The 16151-nt window shown below is 38.4% G+C and overlaps 1 protein-coding gene across 1 annotated transcript; it reads left to right on the top strand.

The window, feature by feature from the left end:
* Positions 1-1421: 1421 nt before the first annotated feature.
* Positions 1422-15756, top strand: LOC121956983 (pyruvate dehydrogenase (acetyl-transferring) kinase isozyme 2, mitochondrial-like). The gene is made up of 11 exons (XM_042505441.2): positions 1422-1675; positions 4137-4278; positions 7146-7217; positions 7398-7585; positions 7901-7990; positions 9407-9484; positions 9586-9662; positions 10784-10882; positions 12550-12660; positions 12742-12855; positions 13997-15756. The coding sequence occupies exons 1-11, from the start codon at positions 1546-1548 to the stop codon at positions 14138-14140; spliced, it is 1245 nt and encodes a 414-aa protein (XP_042361375.1). The 5' UTR covers positions 1422-1545; the 3' UTR covers positions 14141-15756.
* The last annotated feature ends 395 nt before the right edge of the window (positions 15757-16151 follow it).

Below are 16151 nucleotides of genomic sequence, written 5' to 3'. Positions count from 1 at the left end.
TAGCCTCACATTAGCTTTCCTCCTGGGATTGCATTTAGGCTTCAAAAATCCCTTAAAGTGTTGTTCATTTGTAGAGATTACCTTGGTAAACAAAACTTGTAAGTACCATAAATCTTTATTTGCCTGAGTTTTTTTCTGCAATAATCCAAAATTCAAAAGAAAAGCCCACAGGATGAGGGAACCAAGGCAATGGGAACTTTCGCGTTTGCCTACAGAAAAATGTTATCCTGGGGGCACTCTAGAGAGAATTCCTTAAAATTTGAAACCAAGTTTTCAAATCTTAAAGATTCAATATTAATTCAGAAGGTGAGTTTATTACATTAATTATTAGACCTACTTCCTCCTCTGTAACCAAACCATCAACCTTATTGTACAGTCTTCTGCAAAAGAAAATGAAAAAACAAACAAAATTTTTTTTTAAAAAACAAAAGTGGGAAAAACACTAAGATGTGTCCAAGCTCTTTTCAGTAAAAAATAGCACTGAGCAAAGGTCAGCTAGGTAAACTATAACGCTCTCATGATGTGTTCAACGTAATCTTGTGAAATGTATCTTTTGGCAAGAAATGTGTATAAATCCAGCTGTTTGAAGGAGATATTTCTTGATGATTTACAGCAATAGAAAAAATATATTAAAAAAGAAATTATGATATAAATAGTTAATAGGCTTTTTGATTATTTTTAAAAACACTTCCAATACATGTGCATCCCATGCTTATTTAGATATTGATTTTGTACTCTTTTTAAAATTATTTTTCACAGTCACATAGTGTTTTATTGTTCATTAACTTGATGAAGTTTTTTTTTTGTTTTTTTTTACATCTTCATTTAGATTGTTTATTGATTAATGATTTATTTGGCACTGGGGGGAGGCTCACCTCAGGCACCAAATGTGCTAGAATCGCCACTGGATGCAAATGCTGTGCAGATATTATCATGCATCTCTAGTATATACTGATGCTCCTCAAACACAAATGTGTTAACAGACCATGTTGTTCCAGAGTAACAAACTAACACTGGGTCATAATAAATATCCACCATAAGTGTGGCGCAATTGTTGGAAGAGGGGAGTTTCTTCGGTGTTTTCACCATTAACCCGTCAAATAACAGTGTGTCTCTATTGAGATAAGATGTAAATAAGACTGGTGTTGTCAGAAGTGCAGTCAGAAGCGTAAACTGGGCTGTTGATAGTAAACGTAGCTACACTTCCATCCATGCTGTTTATCAGACGGAGGAAACGTTATACTTACATAACGTGACCCGTCACACACACACGCACGCACGCCCCCTTGTTTACTATCTTCCTACAGTACAAGTAGGTGGGATTCCTGGAATCCTCATTCGCTGGCAGCCGCCCACCGCGCTCTCCCATTGGCTGAGGCCGCGTGTTAAGTAAGAGCCTCATGTGTGGAGCTGCAGACTATAAACCAGCATCTTCTGGACTGCCCCCGTATCACTATTCACTGTCGCTCAACTCTACTGAAGCCAGAGGACTTATTATCTTATTTTTATGTCTTATCATATTATTTGATAAATTATCTTCTGAGGATGACAAGTAAAATGAAGTTTGTTCGGTCTCTGATGAAGACAGCAGCGCTGGCCAACGTGCCCAAACACATCGATCATTTCTCCAAGTTCTCCCCCTCTCCTCTGTCGATGAAACAGTTCTTGGATTTCGGTGAGTATCACTCTGTTTACAATGTGCCTGCAGACATGTTCTCTGTTGATGTGAAAGAAAACCCGTATGTTTGAGCAGTTTTGTTTGATGGTTTTATTTCAGATATTTGTGCGTGACAATATCGTATCAATACACGGATGCCATGCATCAGGGGCGTCTGTAGAATTTAAGGACATGGGGGGGCTTAGCCTGGACCTCAGAGTTGGGTCTAGAATAATTCTTTGACTTAGCTTTATTATTGAAGCCTTTATGCACTCTGGCACCTCATTGACCCTCAGACTTTTTCCTTTTTAAATTTTAATAAGAAAAACATCAGCTTTTGTTAGTAATTACTTTATAAATGCTATCATAAAAAATGTTATGAATACAGTTTTAAAAATTATGTATTTATGTTACATTGGTATAATGTTGCCTATCTACATAGAGCACAACAGGATGGGCTTTTTTTCTTTTCTTTCTAGTGCATCTTTTTGAATGGTTGTATTTGTATTTGTTGTACCACCGATACCATTAAAATTACACCATACATCATAGCCGAAAACTGTTCGACAGAAAATGATGTTAGCTTTTCAAATATCCCACGGTCCTTGGACACAATAGGTGCGATGAACACCTTTGTTAGTAAAAAAAAAACTACACTAACTCTGAGCTTAAAATAGTGTTATTTGATTAAAAATAACTTTATTCTGTGTCTCATTTGAAATTTGGCAAAATGAATCCTTTCCATAAACTAAACAGCATCCACGACTAGAGTGAAAACCACGCTTTTTTCAACTCCAGGATTTCCAAACATCAAAGGGTCAGTTTTTAATGTCTAAAAACTAATTAATGGTGGAGGGCCAAAAATAATGAAAAAATTCACAAAAAAGTCACACTCAAGCCATCCCCTCCTCTGATAAAAACAGAACAATTCCTTAGGCCTTTTGTTATTTTTGAAAAATATATATATATCGCCCATAAATTTAGATGTGGGGCTAATTCTAAAACATTCGTGGCAGAAGCCTCTGATGCCCAGGCCTGACGATTCTGCTGCCGAGTATCAGTTTTTTAACTGAAATTGACTGAAGTGACATGAACAGACTGAAAAATGTATCCTATCAAATGAAACAGACATTTTCCTTTTGGGACATCATTTGCAATTCATAAAAGGTAATAAAATGTAGTTTTTTAAAATTGCAACACTCAGCATATTGCAACACTTATAAAGCAATGATATCGTATCATTATTTAGGCATCATGATAAGGTACTGTGGTGTCTGTGGGGATTCCCACCCCTAGTATTTATGTGTATTTTTATTGTATGTTTTTGCATTTGGTTTGTATTTTAGTTGAAATGTATTATTTACTATACAGCTAGGCTACATATTTTATATGAACGGAGTAATAAGTATTGTGCCTATAAAATCCCTGCAGTTGAATTGACTCTCTGCATTGTGTTTTGAATTGTTGCTACAGTAGTCAGCAATCAGGAAAGGCACTGACTCAAAGACAGAGCAGTTCTGTAACAATATGTTTCTTAACTGGCCTGATTTCACCATACCATGTCATCAGTGAAAACAAGCTGTCAGTTCCACGCTGTCAGCCCGTTGTTAGGCTGTGATGATTTCCACTGTGTTAGTGATGTGATCATTGCTGAAGCTTGTGATAATGCAGTTAAAGATGATTATGATGATGAAGTCTTTTGTTGGAGCAAATAAGTAGGGGGAGTGGGGTCATAAAAGGTTATTGTCATTTGTCTTCAGACTGACTCTTTTGGAAGAGCGGGGAGGGTCTTTTACTTTTATTTACTTGTCAGAAATGTTCTTTTCATTTCAACCATCTTCATATATACTGTAAGAAATAATAACAGTAGTTAACAGCTATAACAAAGTCTTCTTTCCATATCAGAAAAAAACAGAGTATGCTTTAGTGCGCGACTTCTTTGGAATTGACAGGTAGCATTGCTGCACATTGCCTAGACTACAAACACACACACACCTTTACCTTTTTCATTTTCTCTTATTCCAGTGCTCTCCAAACACACTCCCTCCTACGATTTATGTTATGTTTGAATTTTTGGGGAAAGTCAAAATGAATTTTAAAAAAAAAAAAAAAATCCTTACGATTTGATCCGTCATTACATTCATAAGTTAAATTCATTCTTTGTCTTGGCCCGTGTACGATTTCTATGCTGAGCTTTCAACCACATCTCATGGCCGTCATCAGCATCTGGAGTTCGGCTGGGCCATTACGGACGCCCCCCCCCCCCCACATACACACACACTTTACAATGATTCACTTTATAATGGCTAGATGAAAACTGAACCATGTCAATGTGCTAATAAAGTCAGTGAGATGTGATTGAAAGTGCCATAAAAGGCTAGTAAGTGGACCTTGAGTTCAGACATTTTTTTTAACTACTAATAACTTGTTTTATGTACTTTTACACTGAATTGTAATCCTCTTCTATTCCCTTCTCCAGGTTCGACTAATGCCTGTGAACGCACGTCGTTTGTCTTCCTTCGTCAGGAGCTTCCTGTTCGTTTGTCCAACATCATGAAGGAGATCAACCTGTTGCCGGACCGGCTGCTGGCCACGCCCTCTGTCCAGCTGCTTCAGAGCTGGTGAGGTCATAGTGATTAATAGAAAATCTGATCAACTGGTGACTGATTTACTGACTTGTTTTCAGCTGTTCTGCAAAAACTTGGGTCAAAAGCAAGTAAAAATACTGCTGCTGTAAAGCCCTCTGAGGCAAACCCTGTATTGTTAAAATAGGCTTTATGAATAAAATTGACTTGACTTGACTTGACTTGACTTGACTACTTTATGGTAGCAACTGGTGTTGTTTTTCCAAAATGAGTTTGGTATTATATGCCCAATAAAAAAACCCCTAAAAACATGTAACAAGAGTACATGTTGCATTCCACCATGTTTTTCACTTAAGTTACAGACAGTCATCTGACCCTTCAGACTTCTGTTTCAAAACCTTAATTTTTTCTGCAGAGTACGTCCTCATTTTTAAGAGTTGCAAGCTTGTTAATCCGATTGCTATGAATAGCAGGCTGACGTTGCGCTGTGAGTCCAGATATAATGACATATTACATTGCAGAGCAGGAAGAGGAGGAGGAGGAGGGAGTGTGGGTGAACTTTGTCCCAGTTCCTCCTTCTGCACCCGCCTTTCCACTTCTTCTTTTCCTCGCCCTGCCTGCTTGTTGTTGCAGCTGAGTGGAACAGCACATTCAGATCTGCAGCCTCACTGTGGAGTCTCCAAGTGATAAACAAAGTCACACTTTCAGCGTCATTTAGAAGAAAACCGCAACTTTGAAAGATATTGAAAGATTGTACTCTGTCACTTGAATGGTTGTATTTATTCTCAGTGTTTTTAGGCTAATTCAAGATTTGTTCCATCTATTCCTTTCATGGTCATGGACATTTTACCTTTGACCTAATTGATGGTGGCTCGGAATGCTGCGGATTAGGGGACGTTTGAGAAGTTTGGCACCCACAACAATGCCGAGAAAGGATATTTTTCGCCTTTTAAACTGACTGAATTTTGCAACAATAACAATATGTATTGTATAAGAATTGTCTATATTTTGTTTTTACTGTATATCAATAGCAGTGATACTCAACTTGTGGCCTGTGGGCCAAACTTAGCTCATGATAGTGTGACAATTATTTTTGTACTTTGAATGAAGATGAAGAACTACAGTGCATAAAGATGATCACTAGAGAGCTTCTTTTTTAATTAAAAAAGCTCTCCTTTTGAGAAAAAAAGCTCTCTTGTAATTATTTTTATGTTCTCTGGTGATTTTTGAAAAAAAAAAAAAAAGTCGAGGATCCTCCCTCGGCCAGGGGTCTAGGGGGATTTATTTTTATTTTATTTTTTTTACTAATTTTCAGGTAATTTTCTTGTACTTTTCAATATTTTTTTGCAAATTTGTGGGTCATTTTTTCTTTTGTCGCTCACCTCTTTCTTCTCATGTTTTTGTAAGAAATTTGCTCAGGTTTCGTTTTTTTTAAATTTTCTCTATGTGTTCTATTGTCCTGACAGCATGCTGCGAAATCTCTAGGAATTACACTCTAGAAATCATAATTAAGGAATAGCTGAGTGAAATAAGAGTCCAATCAAAAATGACTTTAAGGACTCATTGTCTGCCTCCACAAGATAGCAGAACAAATGTCCACTGCTGGAAATGCTATACTATGACAAGATATTTAAAAGACCCAGAGGGAGGTTTTACAGCACTTAGCCCTGACTGTTCTGAGGGTGCTTCCAGAATCCTCAGATATTCCTTAAACCAGCTCACTGACTCCGGCTGAGACGATCCACCTCCCTGGGTGGGTCGTCTTAAAGAGTCTCAGTCACACTGGAGAATTTTCTTGGAAGACATCAACACACACACACACACACACACACACACACACACACACACACACACACACACGCATACTACATGTCAGGGCTGGTGATGGATGGCAGTGTTTACATTCTCCTCTGTCTCCTCCTCCTCTCTCTGTTTTTCTTCCTCGCTCGCCCATTGGTGTTAACTGGTAATACTTCCAGGCCGTAGCAGGGTTAAAGGATCTTTTGTAGTGGATTTATTTACATTACATATTCATAGTCTGTGTATTACATACAGTAGATTTCAATCAACAGTTCGGAGAAGCAGGCTGGAGTCCGACATAGTAGCTTGGCAATGTGATTTTTTGGCCGCCTAAAAATATAAACATCAGTTTAAGTGTACACTGTATTTAGAATATTTCCACTGCCCTTACTGTTAAACAGCTATTTCCAACAGGAGATGAAGCCATCATATTGCTGTCCTCAAAGCCCGACTCCACTGAGAAAAACAGCAATTTAACATCACTAAACACAGGAGCTGCTGGTCTACTGCTGCCTCTGTCAGTTATTTAGATTGTGTAGTTGTGTGACTTTGGCATTTAAAAGGATAAGTTCAGATTCATTAAAGTCACACAGTAACACAAACTGACTAACTGGTCGAGGCAGCTGCAGAACAGCAGCTCCTGTGTTCAATGAGCTAAAAATGACTGTTTTTGTCAATAGAGTCTAATGGAATTAAAGAGAGCATAAATGAAGAACTCAATGAGCTGTCTTACTGAAAGGTAAATCTGTGAAAATACTCTCAATAAAGGCTACACTTAAATTGTTATACATTTATTTTTAGGTGGGACTTTTTAGGGTGGCTAAAATATGTCTTGCTCCTGGCCCCCATCCACTGAAGTACATTCCTTAGTTCCTGTATCGCTTCTCCAGCTACTTATCCAAACTGGGGGCATGCAGACAGACATCTACTCTGTAATACACTTTATATGGTTAAGTACTCTCCACAAACCCTGTTCAAAAAATCTGTATTACCCCTTTAATGTGTGCACATGCGTATACTATGCTCTCTGGCTGTCACTATCTCTTGTGCAGCAGGCGTGCTGCTGGATAGCTTGTGATTCTCTGGAGTTTGTGTTCTCTCAGGTACATCCAGAGCCTGATGGAGATCCTGGAGTTTCTGGACAAGAACCCTGATGACCACAGCGTTCTTGAGATGTGAGTATAGCACACCTATCTTTAAAAAAAAAAAAAGAACAGAGCAGTTCTTGACAGGAAAACATGACTTTCACTCTTTTCTTTTTCCACAATCTTATCTCTGCCTTCTTTCCTCTCCTGCTGTCCTTCCCTTCTCCTCCTTCCTTTTTCATTCCGCCCTCCTTCGCCCACCAATCCCAGGTTTGTGGAGGCTTTGGAGGTCATCAGGAACCGGCACAACGAGGTGGTCCCCACCATGGCTCAGGGAATCATTGAGTATAAAGACGATTATGGTCAGCGGGATGCCGTCACTGACCACAACATCCAGTATTTCCTGGACCGATTCTACACCAGCCGCATCTCCATACGCATGCTCATCAATCAGCACAGTGAGCTGCCGCACACATTCACACACATGCACACATATAGAGTCAAAAGTAGTTGCCTATACCTAAAAAAACAACAAAAAAACCCACTTCCAGCTGGTTTGGACACTTGATTTGCTGCCAGGTTCACTTCATTCCAGGGTGTATGAACTCGTTACAACCCCACCTGACCACCTGACAAATCAATAATCGCATAGTCAGTTTATGCTAAAATATGGCTCATAAACTAGTATTTATATACATAAATCTCATAGCTGCTGCTGCAAGTGGTCTTTGTAATAGGACTAATATAACTCCTATTTTTCTGCTTTGTTGCAGCTCTTGTCTTCAATGGCCTCACAAACCCTGCCCACCCCAACACCATTGGCTGTATTGACTCCATGTGTGATGTGACGGAGGTTGCACGAGGTAAGAAGAACAAGGAGGAGAAAGAGAGAGGCTCTCATACGTGGTTTTGACCTGTTGTAATTAGATTCATATCAGCTGACACTTGTCCTTAATTCCATTATGCTCTCGTTACAACCACATGGTAATCATTTATTTAGCACGTGTGTTGAATTGGCATGTGACTACAGTAAATGTGCACAGAGTAGAATTGAAAAAAAGTTACAAAAAGTTTCAGATTTATATTAAGAAAGTTTGGATTACCAACTAGGTAAAATGGGCAAATGCCCCAGCGTCCCCAGGCTCATGAAAGCCACACTGCACACATTCACATTCACTGCATGTTAGTTGGTGTGAAATTGAATTCTTTGCTAATCTGCTAAATTTGGAATACACTTTGCTCCCTGATCTCCCCGAAAAATGTCATTTAAAAACCAACAGTGGAAACCACTTGTAGTGATCACGCTTACAGTAATCAACTGCTGATTTTTTAAAAAGCTTACAGCTGAATAATTCCCATACATGCTGCTTGAAAAATTTGCTTATAGCCACTGAGCAGTCAAGTGTTCATTTTGGGTCTTACCATAAATGACAATATTTGGAAAAAACAATTTAAAATTTAAATTCCATGATCCTTTACCTCGTGGTAACCCGAGGCTGGTGCTGAAATGAAACGAATAATAATAAATAAATAAATTCTTAATTAAAAGTGAAGTCTCCTTACTGCATATGGCTGCTAGTGGTGTCTGAATTAATATGTGTTTATTTATTACATTATCACATGAAAATATTTTGGATATAATATAATCGCTGATACTGTCATGGCTTTATATTTATGCAACAAATAAACAAAGATTGATTAAATTGTAATCTGATAAGAAATATATAATAAGAGAATAATCTTTAATAATCAGTTCAGTTTGATGCAGACAGATGTGTTCACTATGCGCTGTTTCCCCTGTATGTTTTGGTTGACATTATCATAGCTTGATTTCCATATTAGGGGGCCCAGGGCAAAAAAAAAATTCTGTTGAGCCCCCATAGCCAGTGATTTATGAAAGCCAAAAGTACAGATATCTTACCAGAAAATGACTTTGGTAGAAGTGAAAGTCACCTATTAGGATATTACTGGAGTAAATGTCTGAAAGTACCGTATTTTCACTGTGCTTAAGTATCTAAAGTGACATTGTGATATTAAATGTTCAAACAGAGCAGGTCGATAACTTGGAGCTTGGAGGCAGTTTATCCTGTTTGGGCTGGTGTCTGTGTTTGAACAGAGAAATTTGAGCAGCTGGTTGTCATCCAAGACACTTATCAGCCATCATGTTTAGACTGATGATAACGTTGTATTTTTATCACATCTGTTTATCTTTATGTCAGTTGTATCACGTCCATGAAGGGCAAGGAATACAGTTGTTTTTGCTCTCTGCCTCCCTGTAGATGCTTACGAAAGTGCAAAGCTGCTGTGTGAGCAGTATTACCTGGGAGCACCAGAGCTGGAGCTGAGGCAGATGAATGGTGAGACAAGCACTAAACACACTGATATTATTCAGTAATGGCTGATGTATGTGTGTGTACATGAAGAGTTGACTGTTGTTTTGCATTTTATTCTCCCCTAGCCAACAAAAGTAAAGAGCCCATCCACATCTCGTACATCCCGTCCCACCTGTACCACATACTCTTTGAACTCTTCAAGGTAAATCAAGAATACTGCATCAGCTTTCTGACAAACAATAGAAACACTACAAGATATACAGATTAAAAACCTATTTTCAGCTTTTTTAATACAGTTACCATGGTGAATACATCCTTCACATATTGTAGTCCTTGCTGTCAGCTTCTTGAAGCTATATTGCCTGAAGCCGAGAAACTATCTAATAAATATCATGGCACACGATGTCGCCATCTTCCTTTTATTAAACTTTTCCGATATCTGTCAAGTCAAACTTACGTAAAATAGTCTCCGAAGATTGCAACCAGCAGATTACAGATATGTAGCACAGTTAACTTGGTTCACTGAAGTTGCTAAAAGTTAGATAGATTTAATTACGCTTGTCATTTTTAAGTTGTCATTTTTAAGTTTTAAGTAAATATGTAACAAAATTAAAGTAAACTTAAAACTTTGATATTAGGTTAACATAAATTAAGATTAATATTAACATTTGCCCACAGTTTTTCAAAGCAATTGGTTTACTAGATGTTTTGAAGCAAAATCGTCTTACCGAATTTTACAGTGTAAGAGGGGTCAAAAGTTTCACACAATGACAGATGAGGCGACAGTGGAGGAGGTCATAGTATTGTACCTTTAAATGGAGGCAGTGTTGTAGACGGCAGCTGTGCAGCTGTTAGATACATCCACATACTTGTGGAAGTAGCCTTTATATCACTATTTCCACTGTATATTACTATACATTATAACAACAACAATTAGTTCCATTCTGCCATTATTTACATTTCTTTTTCATCTCCTATGGTTGTATCTCGTTTGAACTACGCCGTACTGCTCTCATGCTCTCTGGTGGTATTTCTCCGTTTTGTCCGAATCTGTAAGCTTTTAGAAAACTCTGTAAATAACAATGAACATAAATGGGCCTTAACAATACTTAAGTACCAACCCACCCATTACTACAGTACCCATGAGCCTCAACAGCTGTCGGCATGGTGGAGCAATCAAACAGAGTTTTAGCGTTAAAATGTGTGTAAAACACAAATGTGTGTTTAGAATCGTAATACTGCACCAAAGTTGATTTCTGTACGCATTTTAAGAGAACATCAACCAACCTGCTTTGGTCCCAATGTCTGTTTTTGTCTCTGCAGAATGCCATGAGAGCAACCATTGAGAACCATGAGGCTAGCAGGACCCTCCCACCCATCAAGGTCATGGTCGCCCTTGGTGGAGAGGACCTGTCAATCAAGGTGAGTGATTCCTCTACAGGCAGAAACTTTAAACGTCAAGTCTTAAGTTGATGTGAACTTGGACTTAGCAAACAAATCGCAGCTCCTACATTGAAAAAAAAACGTTGATGTAGAAAGTTCACATTTCCTCAAATTGAATATTTTTTATATCTGGTGTATTGCATTGACCTAAGACCTACTGCATTGGAACCAGTGTGAAATTCATTTTAATATACCAGAAAGGAAGCGCAGTATGTTGTTATGGAAGAGCTCTGTCCTGTGAAAAGTCACATTAGGTATCAGGTAGTCTGATTGTGCTGTATATGCTGCAAAGGAGTGCGAGGTGAGCAAATGCCATTCATGATTGCAGGAAAAGCTATAAAACACCAGAATGCATTAGCAAACATCATTACAACAAAGCTTTCTAGAACATTACAAGTTCAAAGAACAATAAATGTGTTTGTTGAATGCCCCAAATTATCAAACCAAAAATAGAAACAGTTGGCTCAAGTAAGACGTCTTTACTCCAAAAAAGCACAGTAATCCTCTCCATACTAAAGTATGTAACACATGCATTGTGTGTGTACTTAAAAGAGATTATGTGATGCTTGTTTAAAAAATCTGTGGGCAGAAAGAGTAGAATGAATTCTTTCTTTTTGTCCCCATTCTGAAATTATGTTTTCAAACTTTGTCCCATTGTCTTTGTAACCCCGACTGACCGCTGTTCAGCTGCTTAATTAGATTACATAAACCCCATAAACCCTCATTATCATCAAAGAACCATCACTTTTCCAAATACCAAGGCTGTTTATGTACGTAATTGGTTCCTGGCACATGCATCCATATTTAGACCGGATTAACTCAACACAGTATTGTTTGATACTTACAGCCATTGCTGTAATGCAGCCATATTCAACTTGTGACCCAAGGGCTAAATCTGGCCCCTGATAGCATGCCAGGTGGCCCCTCAACCATTTTCTAATTCACAATGGAAATAAAGTGATTAACATTGGAAACTGGAAACGTCCTAAAATCCTAGAAATATGCAAAAATCCGAGAAACATCCTAAAACCGTATAAAATACGATGTCCTAAAATCCTAACAGCGGCCAAAAATCCTAGAAACATTTATGGGGCAGCTGTGACTGGCCTCTTATCATTTTGCAAAAGTGGCCCCCAAGCAACTAAGGTTGAATATCCCTGCTCCATGAAAAACTAACTATGCATTCCAAATATGCATCCAAAAAACAGTAGTTAGTATCTCTCAATACATAGTATGTCGAGTGCATTATGCTAAAAATACCAGGATGTCCACCAGCATATGGTTGCATTTTGCAGTGTGCAAACCAGTATATCAGTATTCTGACCCACAATCCTCTGCACAGTGTAGGATACAATACTGTTATAACTGAAAACTACAAACTTACAACAGCAGAGCTTTCCAGGTTAACCTCTGGTGAGCTTGGCAAAGTGCATTTTGTATCTCCACTGTAACACTGAGTGATAAGCAAGAAAATCAAAGTTCATCGTGCAGTGACGGTGTGTCCCATTTGAACGTAACCATATGTACTTTGTAAAAACTCAGATTTACACCCTTTTGTTTTCTCTAAAGACTGTTTGTTTTGCCTCTGTCATGCCTGCAGAGCCCTCACTGCTGTCTTAATATCTCCATAATCTGTCCCTGTGCAGATGAGTGACAGAGGAGGTGGCGTTCCCTTCAGGAACACAGAGCGTCTGTTCAGCTACATGTACTCCACAGCTCCCAGACCGTCCATAGGAGACAAACACAGAGCCCCACTGGTGAGAAACTTGCACACAAACACAACAACTGTATCAATACATGACAAGAGCTAACGTATGTGTGTGTATGTGTGTGTGCAGGCAGGGTTTGGCTATGGTCTGCCCATCTCTCGTCTCTACACTCGCTACTTTCAGGGAGACTTACAGCTCTACTCTATGGAGGGTTACGGCACTGATGCAGTTATACACCTGAAGGTAACAGATTGTTTACACACACATGCACGCACAAACATATTCCTTGATATCCAGTGCCAGGTAAAATAAATCTTATCCAGCTAACTAAAACTGATATGTTAATCTTGAATAGTCGTGGCCTCTTATTTTGAAATAAAGGCAACACCATTTGAGAGTCAAAACTATGATCATTGTGCATAGGCTAAGATAGCACCTTATTACAGGAGCTGCAAAAGAACAAATTTCACTTTACATATGTTCTATTTATGAAATAAAACTTTAACAAGAATTATCATGATCATGATTATCATTGTGTGCAGGGGGGCAGGGAGGTCTTGTGGATTGAGAGGTGGCATAATTCAGTGACTTAGTGTGTCTTAGCCCCCTCTTCCAGCCCTGGCCATTTTTTGAGACATTAATCACATTCTAGGGTGGAGGCACTCAAGTCAGAAGTTTGGATTTAGTTACTCTTTAAAGGAATAGTTGAACATTTTAGGAAATTCACTTTTGAGAACATTGAGCACAGCCCCTTAAGCATTGTCTGCATTGTCTCTACCAGAAATAGATTATGATACCAGTACAAATACTAATTCTGCGAGGCTGCGAGCAAAATCGTACTACCAGTTATTTTTTTCTAGCTCTGGGTACAAAAAGTATTGAATGGAGGGAATGTTTGAGACAACGGTACTTGGTACTGGGTCATTTCGGTTTGAATATGCAGTGCCAATAGCCCTATCTAAAGTACTTTGCATTGTTTTGCGCTTTTCTCGTTGGTTCGGGCATACCGCTTTGACAATGGCGTTAGTCCAGCATATGGCGCTGATTGGCTCATGAGTTTCTCCTGTGGAGTTTGTTGTTATTTCTAATTTTAACGGGCAAACCGCAGTTTCATGTCACAATGCCAGATGAATCACTCAACTTGAACTTGGTGGACTGGATGGATTTAAAGGTCTGGTCCCAGGCAAGAACCCCACAGCACGAGCTGGTTTGGGTTTAAGGATTTGTTGTTTTGACAACAGTTCTAGATTCAATTAAAACCAAAAATCTACGCTTGTGTCCCTTTGTTCACAATCAAAGGAAGATAACAAGGTCATCCATGTACGAAGATCTGCAACCACCTGTGTCATCGCTGTATTAAAGCCTATTCTCTGTCTGTCTTTAGGCATTGTCTACAGACTCCGTGGAGAGGCTGCCAGTTTTTAACAAGACCGCTTTACGTCACTATAAGCTGAGTTTGGAGGCAGATGACTGGTGCGTTCCCTCGAAGGAGCCTCTGGACCTGGCCGTGTACCGCACTGCCAAGTGAATCAGTCATGACCTGACATGATTTCTGACACAAACTCTTGAAAGCTGAACATAAAATGTCCCCTAAAGGCAGGGCATTTTGGGACCAGAACTATTAACCAAGAGGCAAAATGAACCTGGAGATGGGAGATCAAAGAGAAGGCACAGCATGGTTGTATTTCTTTGTATGTCCCTCTGCTTTTCTTACACGTGTGCCTTTGGAAGAGCAAGACAAAAACAAAGTTGACATTCTGAGTCAAGATGGTGAACGGTCAAAGATGCATTGGCTGAAATCCAAAAAGAGCGCAAGCATGCAAGATGGTGAGGAGAATTAAACTGATGGTTGGGCTCGACGATTTGAAGAAAATCGCTACATGTGGACATCATCTGAGCAATTCTGGGACTGGAATTCAACACATTTCATCCAAATGTTAGCAATCTGTTTTGCTGTTACTATTCGCCCTTTCAAACCAAATCAACATAAGTTTTTTTGTGCCACATAAAAATGCCTTTCACAAACTTTTTGACCATTGACTAGCAAATTGGTTTGATTTCTTTGAAAACATGGAGAAAAAAAGGAAAATGATTAACTTGGCAAAAAATGTGCCCAAAAATTGCAAGAAATTAGTAAAAGTTGAAAAGAAAATAGAGTGGGTGATTATGTAAAAATGATCCCCAATTATAGGTAAAAATGTCCAGAAAACTATATTTATATGTATAATAATATATGAAAATTTAATTTATTTATCCGTTTACATAAACGGATATATTTTCTTTTTAATTTTCAGCACTTTTTTGTCAATTATTTCTTATTTATTTTCTTTGTGCTTATTTTTAGGTAATTTTCTTGAAACATTTTTCCTAATTTTTCTTCTAATTTTTGAGCCAGGTCTACTGTAAAAAATATTTTTTTAAATACATAATATACTGTATATATAAAACTGATAAATTTTCTTTTTTTTTTAAATTTTCAGCACTTTTTTTGTCATTCAGTTTTGTTAAGTTGTTTGTTGACTTCTCCATGTTTAAGTCAAATCAAATAAATTTGCTGAGGTTTCAAAGGGTTAATGAAAGTTTGTTTAGGGTGCTTCTTAGACTAACAGGTCTTAAAATTTAGAGATGCCAGCAGAATGTTTTCATCAAAGACAATAAGTGACTGTTCATTATGAAAGAAAAGTTTTTGAATACTATGCAAACGTTTGTTGTCTTTTACAAACTGACAACGTGAATTTCTGTTTTTTGAACACATGTTGAGCTGCTTAGTTACTGATCATACACAGAGAATAAGGATCATTTGGTTAGAGTTTAGCAGGTACTGTAACTGTCACAGAGTTATGTAAAGTTGTGTTCACAGTAATGGTTATCCATTAATAAGCTTTGATAAAGTGTGGAATGTGCCTTAACCAGTTTGTTGTTGAAGACCTGTAATGGGTCCAAACTGCAGTGACTGACTGTGTAGGATCATAACAACTGTCTATTATACGTATATTGCGATTTCCTGTGTGCACTCGCAGACGTTATGTTATTGCATCATTTCAAGTGTCTGTATTCTATTGTATATTTGAAGAGAATTGTTCATAAAGGAGGACTTCTATTTTTATAAAGAAATGTTTGGAAAATAAATCATCCTGAAATAAATTTAACTTCTGTTCTCATATATTTGAGCGGATTCAGTTTTGCTGATTCAGAGTCTGTGGCACAAGGTCCCAGCTCCTGGCCATGACCTGCAGGAGGAATTAACAAACCTGAGCACTAACCACTGAGTTACGTAACTCGAGATGTGATATCAGTAGTGTGTGTTTGCTTAGATGAACTGGAATACTTCACAGTGGGAGGCTACAGGGGTCAGTGTAAGGACTTTGGCCACCATGCAGGGTGTGCTCGTTGGGACCTCAGTTATCATGCACTGTGTGTGTGCGTGTGTTTGTGAACATAAGAGATCAGCTTGCTCTCTCAAAGAGAAAGTGAGGTCATAAATCATCGAGTGGAGCAATGGCATTATCGTCGGGTTGTAATTATGGTGTTAGTGAACA

The sequence above is a fragment of the Plectropomus leopardus genome, chromosome 18, assembly GCF_026936395.1.
Source record: "Plectropomus leopardus strain MGB_pleo_1.0 chromosome 18, ASM2693639v1, whole genome shotgun sequence".
Classification (NCBI taxonomy): Eukaryota; Metazoa; Chordata; class Actinopteri; order Perciformes; family Serranidae; genus Plectropomus; species Plectropomus leopardus.
The sequence above is the reverse complement of the archived record's forward strand: the minus strand, read 5'-3'. Positions and strand labels throughout refer to the sequence as shown.

What these genes read in the sequence shown, in the direction of transcription:
- LOC121956983 (XM_042505441.2), top strand. Translation starts at nt 1,546, where the DNA reads ATGACAAGTAAAATGAAGTTTGTTCGGTCTCTGATGAAGACAGCAGCG. An exon ending in GAAACAGTTCTTGGATTTCG is followed by an intron (nt 1,676 to 4,136) that starts GTGAGTATCACT and finishes TCCCTTCTCCAG; the next exon opens with GTTCGACTAATGCCTGTGAA. An exon ending in GACCACAGCGTTCTTGAGAT is followed by an intron (nt 7,218 to 7,397) that starts GTGAGTATAGCA and finishes CACCAATCCCAG; the next exon opens with GTTTGTGGAGGCTTTGGAGG.